Source organism: Rhamphochromis longiceps, linkage group LG20, assembly GCF_057381845.1.
Source record: "Rhamphochromis longiceps isolate RC_006_pf linkage group LG20, R_longiceps_female_GT1.1, whole genome shotgun sequence".
Lineage (NCBI taxonomy): Eukaryota > Metazoa > Chordata > Actinopteri > Cichliformes > Cichlidae > Rhamphochromis > Rhamphochromis longiceps.
In genome coordinates, this window is record NC_140576.1 from 1,294,648 (window position 1) to 1,304,103 (window position 9,456).

At 46.6% G+C, this 9,456-nt stretch overlaps 1 protein-coding gene and 1 long non-coding RNA gene across 2 annotated transcripts in view; one reads left to right on the forward strand and one right to left on the reverse strand.

Moving 5' to 3' along the window:
- LOC146644552 (uncharacterized) overlaps positions 1 to 4,954 on the forward strand; it is a 34,201-nt gene extending 29,247 nt beyond the window's left edge. Inside the window, exon 3 of the long non-coding RNA XR_014908993.1 lies at positions 1,620 to 4,954. This is a non-coding gene — a long non-coding RNA (uncharacterized LOC146644552). The remainder of the gene's footprint in view (positions 1 to 1,619) is intronic.
- lgr6 (leucine-rich repeat containing G protein-coupled receptor 6) overlaps positions 1 to 5,732 on the reverse strand; it is a 37,970-nt gene extending 32,238 nt beyond the window's left edge. Inside the window, exon 1 of the mRNA XM_085392995.1 lies at positions 4,969 to 5,732. Coding sequence (XP_085249121.1) covers positions 4,969 to 5,213 — 245 coding nt within the window. The 5' untranslated portion in view covers positions 5,214 to 5,732. The remainder of the gene's footprint in view (positions 1 to 4,968) is intronic.
- Between the last annotated feature and the right edge of the window lie 3,724 nt (positions 5,733 to 9,456).

Consider the following 9,456-nt stretch of genomic DNA (forward strand, 5'->3'; position numbering starts at 1 on the left):
CAGAAGTATAAAATCCTGTTTGAAATTCTTGTATTTTTAGGCAATAAACAGTTTCAAAATGTCTCATCAAATGCACATATGCCACATTCAGACACATAGATCCACATATGCATGGACATGCACTTGGACAGTTGGTGACATTCGGCGTGCCCCGTCCCAGGACAGGACAATGCCTTCTCTGTAGTGGAAAAGAGAGGGCTAGTGCACTTGCACAGTTTCATGCACATACAGTACAGACAGACGCTCATGCAAACACACACACACACACACACACACACGTGCACTTGCACAGTTTCATGCACATACAGTACAGACAGACGCTCACGCAAACACACACACACACACACACACACACGTGCACATGCACACAAACAAATATTCCCATGGATTCCCTGAGCTGGAAAGAATAGGAATCTGGGCCATGCAGCCAATCTGAATTCTCTCAGTCAGAAGCAGGCCTTCACCCCACGACCGCACATCACAGGGAGAACATTCCTAGCGCCCCGTGTCATACTTGCGTCACACTGCCATCACACGAAAAACACAGATTTACATATTCAGTCAGTGGGCCAACAAGGGCCAAACAGTTTAATTCAGTCCCCATAAGCCCATCATGTGCAGGCTCTTGTACACATAAACTACAAAAACCACTTTGCTTTTCTGCTCTCTGCCTCCTCCACCCTAGTTCCTTTCAAGATCTTGTGTCATGATTGCTTTCTACTTTTTTCTAAAGGACAGGATGTGGAGCGGTAGAGTACACTATGGCCTCTGTGTCTTCTTTGGTTGCTGTTCCTGAGGGAATTACCATTGTTTCCATTGTTTTTCTGTACCTGCCTACCTACCGTCTGTCCCTGAGCAGCGTTTAAAAGCCTCCCAGGTCGTTCTCAGGAAACCACAAACCAGTGCAGTTCCTTCACCCTTCTGGCATAAATATCACTTAGCAATCGGAAGTGGCTTTTTTCAGCCAGTGTTCGTTGCATGAGCTCCAGGGAATCTACTGTAGGAGAGCGCTGAGTTAACACTTTGAGGGTTTGAGTTGAGGAGAGGACAAAGGAGTTAATGAAGGATGAAGAGCATGAAAAGAAGGAAACTATGGTGCAGTTGATTTCTTCCTCTGTACAACTCTCTGATCACCATTGACAGCTGTTTGGCTTGTAGTCTAAACAGCTCCTCCCCAACTGACATGCACATTAACACCTTGAAGAAAAACAATGAAGTGACACCATCTGAGTACACACCCTGTGCTGTTCTTATTCCGCCGCCCGAAGGTGTAGCCATTGCTAGGTTTTTTCAATCAATCACTGCACAGGGATCACACATTTGCACTGCGTGAGCAGACCAACACCTGTTCTGTAGATGAATAGGTGAGGTGGGGGGGCAGGAGAATGGCCTAAATGAGGTAGGAGGGGAGTGTAGTTGAGGCAGGGTGCTACCGTAGATGTCTGGAGCCAGGACACTGATGCTGGCGCTGATATCTTCTCTGTGAGGACCCTCCACTCTTTGTACACACACTCGAGCACACACTCAAGCACGCACACACACTGTTCTCTTTTTTCTTCTATGCACTTATTTCTGCTCTCTGTCAAATACATTTTCTGTTTTCTCTCTGTTTCTTGCAGACATGATGTTTACAGTGTGAGCTCCGGTCACTCACGATAGGAATCATTCCATCAACATAATGGCTAAATGACACGCACACGACTGCTACTGCCACGGTCACCACACAGGGCAGGATGTTGTCCCCTGCATGCGTATATATAGAATGTGTCTGTGTGATTTTTATTTATTTATCTTTTTGCCCCTGCTAAAGCAGAGTGTTCAAAGCTGTCCAATGCACATTTATTTCTGTGGCACCAATTGGTTCCCTTTTAATCATATTTTTATCTCTCCATTATTCTTAGATTCTTGCTTCACCTCCACTGGCTAGAAAAAAATCCCCTTTGCAATCTGGGTGGTCTTCACACACAAATTCACACACACACACACACACACAAACGCGTGTGCACATGCAGGCGTGCTCACACACTCCTCAGTTTTCCTCTGTCTGGTAATGCGCTAGCTGTGGTTTCCTGGCCCCAGCCAAAACACTGTTAGAAGTTCACCGCACTTACCGCTACCACTAGGCATCACCTAAATGCTTCTCAACTCCGGTCCAACCCCAGACCCAAATACACTCTTTTCCACTTACGCTCACACTGTTCAAGTAAGTGGAAGACGTGTAAACATGCGCACCTGACAACCGTAGAAACAGAGAGTATAGAAATATTACCGGATATCATATTAAACAGATAACGAGGGCATTAAAAAACATTGCTTTAACTATGTATAAGTCTATAGGTGGAAAGCCAACTAATTCACTTGCTCCTAACTAAGATTTGTGGTAGTCACACTACTCACCATCCTTTATGGCGTTTGACTTGTTTGCTGCTACACTTTAAACCACACAGGTCTCCAAACTACCGTACACGGTGTTCTCGCACTCAACACACATCCACACACACTCACAGAGACAAGCACCCCGGGGCACTGCCTTTCCTTCCTAATGCGATATCAAAGAGAAGGTCTTTCAAATGATCTCACATGACAGCTCATTTCAAGCATTGCCCACGGAAACAATTATTGCCATAAATCTCTACCCACTCCGCTGCTAGCAGCTCCAAGCACCTTTGCCTCCCAGTGGCAACATTCTCTTGCAGAGTCAACCTGTAGTCGCCTCGGTGTTATGATTCAGAAAAAGAGAGAAAAATTTCCCTGATTACGACTTAATTATGTTTATGCCTATATGCAGTGGGGTCGTCCAAGTGTGCAAATAAACACTTGAAAATCGAGTGAATCATGCATCGCCTGGTTTCTCCTCTCAAGTCGCTAGCATGTGCATTTCGGCTCACTTTGAAGAGCTCTCCGATGACATGGCCGAATGATGTCATATACTTTCACAGAGTTGTGTGGATGTGGTTTATAATGTGGACTGTTCCCAAGCAAATCCCTGTGACCTCCACAGCCTACAGTATGTGCTTGGAGGCTAATCCAGAGTACACGTCGCAGCGGGGCGTGCTGGACAGTTCTGCAGATCCTGATGGGGATTGGACCGGCTCGCCGCTGTTGTAACCTTTTATGCTCGAGGATGAAATGAGAAACTCCAGCCTGCTGTGCTGGCTGCAGTTGTTTTCATGCAGTGTCTGAGTTTGGGAGAAGCTTGTTGTTTTGTTTGTGTTTGAAGAAGGAAACATTTCGTGTGCACTCTCCTGATTCGTTGTGGCATCTCTCCTGCCGTCCCACATTCCATCTTCTCTCTCCTCTACAACTAATGTGTTGACTGTGTGTGGGCGTGTGCGGTTGGTCACTGAGTTTATTTATCTTATTCTAAATCAGCCCTCAAACTCACTAATTGGTGCAGTTCCACCGTTAGGGAACGAGGGGAAATGAACAATTAAGCTTGTGTTTGTAGGAAATGATGTGTGTTTGTGTGTAGATCTGTATGTTTGTGTGTGGCTTGGGCGCAGCACTTAAGATGAGCGCAGATCTCCACTGAGGGAGTCTCATGTCATCATTGTTTTTGCTCTAGAGGAGGACTGAGGGGCTCAACGCGCTCCCTTTAAGATCAAGCCTGCCTTGGGTGTGTACGTGTGCTGACTTAGCTGTGTGACATGCAAGCATTGTTAGGCCAAAAGCCTGATGTTCTCATAGGTAGAGCGATTCCTGGACGCAGTAAGAGACCATATTTCACCACCATAAATGTGTTTTAACTTTCAAAAGAGCACAGTGAGATTTGGCCATCACAGGCTCCCATGACAGCACAAGAGGCGAGCATCATTCAAGCGGAGTTCTTTTATGCACCTCTCTTAAAGTCGTTTGCTACATAAACTCTTGATCTTTCTCCCCTCCTCCCGAATTCTGCTCCTCTGCTCTCGAAATACTTGCAGAGCCCCTAGTGAGAGCTTCTCTATCACGCCCTGTTTCCTGGATTTGACTTCTATGACTTTAGTATCAGTTATCACAAAGTGTCTGTAATCTGTCCTCTGAGGTCTTACGCAGTAAAGCAGTTAAAGATCTGGCTTTAAGCCACGACAGGGTGGTGTATGAAACTATCTTTTACATAATATTATGTCTAGAGCTTCTTATTACCCTTAAAGTGGCTGGAATTACATTTTTCATTGTATTTACAGCATCTGCCGTGCGCTCTAGCCAACGTATACGAATGAAATGAAAAAATGCTACTGTTCTTCGGTGTTTGGAAATGAAGTGTCACAAAGGAGTTATTTCATCAAGATATTTGTTTGAAAAAACATAATTAAATGAGCCTTTCCTGCACATGTTTCTGCTCTTTTCTTTGCCACTGTGCTTTTATTGCAACACAGTGTGACACAGAGTAGCGGCAAAGCTGAATGCTCAGCCTTTTACACGTTTGGACATCTGTGTTCAAACCCTTCTTGATTCACGCGCACACAAAAACATGCTTGTGTCAAGTGCTTGCAGCTCACACACATGCATGTGTACGCACAAACACAAAAGGCGCAGCATACACGTGTGCACACAAACACACAGTCTCTCTCGTGGCATGCCTCCAGTTGGAGCTCAGAAACCTGACACTGAAAGTGGTCCAGTTATTTTGCCATAGTGGCCAGCACACACGCTCTCTCGCTCCCGTGCATACACATGTTCCCGCCTGTCCATTTTTATCTGCATGTGGGCTTTGCCAGTGCTTCACATCCAGCCAGCTGTTGCCCACTGCTCTATTTTTACAAAATGATGGAATACCAGCCACATCTCGGCAGCATTAATTCATTTTTCAAACAACACTGAAACAAATGGGTACCAGACCGAGGTGAGTGAGAGGAGGATTGAAGATCAAGGTTAGGACTCAAAACACGAGGAAGATGATTAGTGAGGTAAAGGAAACACAGGGTGAAAAACTTAATAAAACAACCAGAGAGTCCTTTGTTGTTCCAACAGTGATGTGTTACTCACAGGTATGTGGTCAGCGGGCTGAGGTTGGCTGGCACAGATGATAGTCCCATCTCTGAGCAGTCAACCATGATAAAGATCCCGTCTTCTTCACAGTGGCACGGAGATGGGCACATTGTTGCCGCTGTACCCTGTCTGTCCTGGATCCGTCCGTACCCCCACGCTCCGGGGGCGGACCCCCAGACTCCTCCGGCCACACAGAGAAACAGAAGCACAAGAGGCATGTCTGGCTGACCACCTGTCTGCATCTGCACCTGTGGAGTTTCCCGACTTGTCTCACTCTTTTCTAAGATGCAGCGCTGATAAATGAGGAGTTTCTTCCCTTCTAAGTACTCCGTCGCTCTTCTAATGCCCCTTCCTATCCTTTTCTTCACTGCAGGTTGTCCGCACTGTAAATCTGTCCTGTCAAGACACTGACCTATTCATCTCTGTTTATTTACCTCTCTGTCACTACTTCAGTCCCATTGGCTCAACTTTATCTAGCTCCTCTTCCCTCTTGTCTGTCTCCTCTGACTCTGGCCTTGCCTTTTCACTGTCTTTCTCTCCTTGTATATATGTCTCTCCCTCTCTCTTTCTCTCCTTGTATGCATCTCTTGCTCTCTCGGTCTCTCTCTCCTTACCTATTGTAGAAGGAGCGCATGAGTTGTGAATGAGCTACACTCATTGGCCCACAATTTAGTGGGAGGGACCCGCGATTCTCAAACTCTTCCCTCTCGTTCTCCCTCTCTTCCCTTTCCCATTCTTTACTCAGGCTGAAGAGAAAGGGTGAGCGTGCAGTTTGAAGAAGGGAAAAGGGGAGAACAAGGTAACTGCAGTACAGTGCAGTACGGTGCAGTACAGTGCAGTACAGTGCAGTACGGTGCAGTACAGTGCAGTACAGTGCAGTACAGTGCAGTACAGTGGTGTGCGACAAGATTGATTGTGAGGCCTTATAAAGCCCCTGTGAGGGAAACTTGGGAAAAATGAGGTATTGTTTTCAGTTGATATAAGTTAAAGCAAACTCTGGAGAATCAGAATGAAAAGAGTGTGTGTGGATGTATGAGAGTGATACAAAGGGTCAGAGTGTTGTGACGGCCCATAATATACATGGTAAAAACTAAAGTGAATGTCTATGTTTTATGTAGTATGTTTCATAAAGCTCACATGTGTCATAATAAGGGAACTCAGATGTGCCACTTATCTTTTTTCCACGTGCAACTTAAGTGTACATCAAGTGAACATATAAGAATTTTTCATGAATTCATGCCTATAACATGAAAGCATATGAAAGCAGACACTTACATGTGTAAACTATATTGTGACAAATATGTCTTACAATACAAACATTTTCTTGGATGCAATGACAGGTTCCTGTTTCTGTTGTTTTCCATGGCTTGCAAGTGATTGAAGGAAATTGGAATTCTGACTCTTCAGCACCCCTCAGTACCCAGAAAGAGCAGAATCGAGCGTCTCGTAAGTCCCACCTTCTCAGATTTCTGCCTGCTGGAATGTTGCAATTGCACACACTCAAAAATGCTCGCATGCAAGCATGCAAGCATGCACACATGCACATGGATGCCCATAGATAAATTACAGATCATGAGTGACCGGTCCAAAGGATCTCACATATCCGTCTCACACACACACACACACACACACACACACACACACACACACACACACACACACACACACACACACACACACACACACACTCCAGTCTATAGAGAGGAGAGTTTGGAATTGTTGAAGAAGTTCGTGGCAGCCTATCTGTGCTCACTCACAGTTTTTCCACAGAATCTTGACAATAGTCTCATCCAACCTCACTGTTTTATTATAATGCATAAATCTCCTTGTTACACAACTGAGCTTTACATGCTTTGTGCCTGTAAGTACCGAATGTTACATAAGAGCCTAATTATGCAATTTATAATTATAACAGCTCAAGAAAAACTGACTTGGTATTAAAAGCAGCACAGATTTTGTTCTGTCATTTGGGGCCAGGGATAGCTCAGTAGGTAGAGTGGTGGCCCCATGATCGGAAAGTCCACTGAACAGCTACCCTGAGGTACCCCTGAGCAAGGTACCGTCCCTACACACTGCTCCCTGGGTGCCCACTGCTTCACTGAGTGCAGAGAGAGTCATTTCCCCATGGGGATCTATAAGGTATACATTATCATCATTCAAACCTATCTCCCGGTATCAATCTAGTGATAGTCTTGAGCTAATCTGTAAGAAGCTTATTCCAGTAGGCAAAAATAGCACAATAAAACACTGTACTGATTATCCCTAATAGCTCTACTTTTAGCTATTTTCATGTTTTACTGGAGGGATCACATGGTCATCCAAGAGCTGATAAAATAACCGCTCGCACTTATAAAATCTCCAGTAAAGAAAATTTGGTGAATTAACTCAAAAATGGCAGTCAGTGTGGAAAGCATGGCTGCTTCCCAGTTCTTGGAAAAGTGAGGCTTGAGAAAGCGAGGCTTTCATTTGACAGATGCTGCATGTTATACACACACAACTGCAAAGATGCGAAGCCAAGTACAAGTGCAAGGGTGTAAGTTTATGACAAGCACAATCCCTGAAAGGGTTTGAAAACCCGCTCATGGATCCCGGACACAGTCCATGCACAGCGCGCCATTTCAAATGCAAAACTGCACAGATCCTGTACGTCTGTCCATCTCCCCCTTCTGTCTTTCTTTCTCCACGATCCTCTGCAGGCTGAATAGTTTCTCATTAATTAATTAACATTCCTATGCCACTGTGTTTTCTGAGGGGCCTTTGTTACAGTCCCACAAAAACTCTTTCAGAGCTGTTCCTCACAATGTCTCCCTCTCTCTCTCCCTCTCTCTCCCCCGTGCTCTCCCTCTCTCTCTCCCATGCTCTCTCTCTCTCTCCCTCTCTCTCTCTCTCCCATGCTCTCTCTCTCCCATGCTCTCTCTCTCCCTCCCTCTCCCTCTCTCTCTCCCTCTCTCTCCCTCTCTCTCTCTCTCTCTCTCTCTCTCTCCCTCCCATGCTCTCTCGCTCCCATGCTCTCTCTCTCTCCCGTGCTCTCTCTCTCTCTCTCTCTCCCTCCCATGCTCTCTCTCTCACATGCTCTCTCTCTCTCCCATGCTCTCTCTCTCCCATGCGCTCTCTCTCTCTCTCTCTCTCTCTCTCTCCCTCCCATGCTCTCTCTCTCTCTCTCTCTCTCTCTCTCTCCCATGCTCTCTCTCTCTCTCCCATGCTCTCTCTCTCCCATGCTCTCTCTCTCTCCCATGCTCTCTCTCTCTCCCATGTTCTCTCTCTCTCTCTCTCTCTCTCTCCCATGCTCTCTCTCTCTCTCTCTCTCTCTCCCATGCTCTCTCTCTCTCCCATGTTCTCTCTCTCTCTCTCTCTCTCTCTCTCCCTCCCTCCCTCTCTCTCTCTCTCCCTCCCATGCTCTCTCTCTCTCTCTCTCCCATGCTCTCTCTCCCTCCCATGCTCTCTCTCTCTCCCTCCCACGCTCTCTCTCTCTCCCATGCTCTCTCTCTCTCTCTCTCTCTCTCTCCCATGCTCTCTCTCTCTCCCATGCTCTCTCTCTCCCATGCTCTCTCTCTCTCTCTCTCTCTCCCATGCTCTCTCTCTCTCCCATGCTCTCTCTCTCTCTCTCTCTCCCATGCTCTCTCTCTCTCCCTCCCATGCTCTCTCTCTCTCTCTCTCTCCCATGCTCTCTCTCTCTCCCTCCCATGCTCTCTCTCTCTCTCTCTCTCTCTCTCTCTCCCATGCTCTCTCTCTCCCTCCCATGCTCTCTCTCTCTCTCTCCCTCCCATGCTCTCTCTCTCTCTCTCTCTCACATGCTCTCTCTCTCCCATGCTCTCTCTCGCTCTCTCTCTCTCTCTCTCTCTCCCATGCTCTCTCTCTCTCTCTCCCATGCTCTCTCTCTCCCATGCTCTCTCTCTCTCGCTCTCTCCCATGCTCTCTCTCTCTCCCATGCTCTCTCTCTCTCTCTCTCTCTCTCTCTCCCATGCTCTCTCTCTCCCATGCTCTCTCTCTCTCTCTCCCATGCTCTCTCGCTCCCATGCTCTCTCTCTCTCCCATGCTCTCTCTCTCTCTCTCTCTCCCATGCTCTCTCTCTCTCTCTCCCATGCTCTCTCTCTCCCATGCTCTCTCTCTCTCCCTCTCTCTCTTTTCTTCTTCTTTGTAGTGGAAAGCAGGTTACTGTGTATTGTCAGTTTTACAATGTTGCGTGAGTTACTATGAAGTCTTTTTTATTCTTCAGTACCTCAAATGCACATAAAAAAGGCAGTTCACAGGCACACCTTGTGTGATCATACAGTACACTCACATACACTCACATACACACATATTAAACATGCACACGCTCTTCATACACCTGCAAACTTCTCCACTCCCTGAGCTCTCGACCTCTCCCATTTTTTGCGCTTGGAGCCCTGTCATCTTTTTAAATACTCTAATTGTCGGGCCTCGGGGGAGCCCTAAAACACACAGAGTGTAAAAACCTGCGTGTCTGGTCTCCTGCCTGTCTCT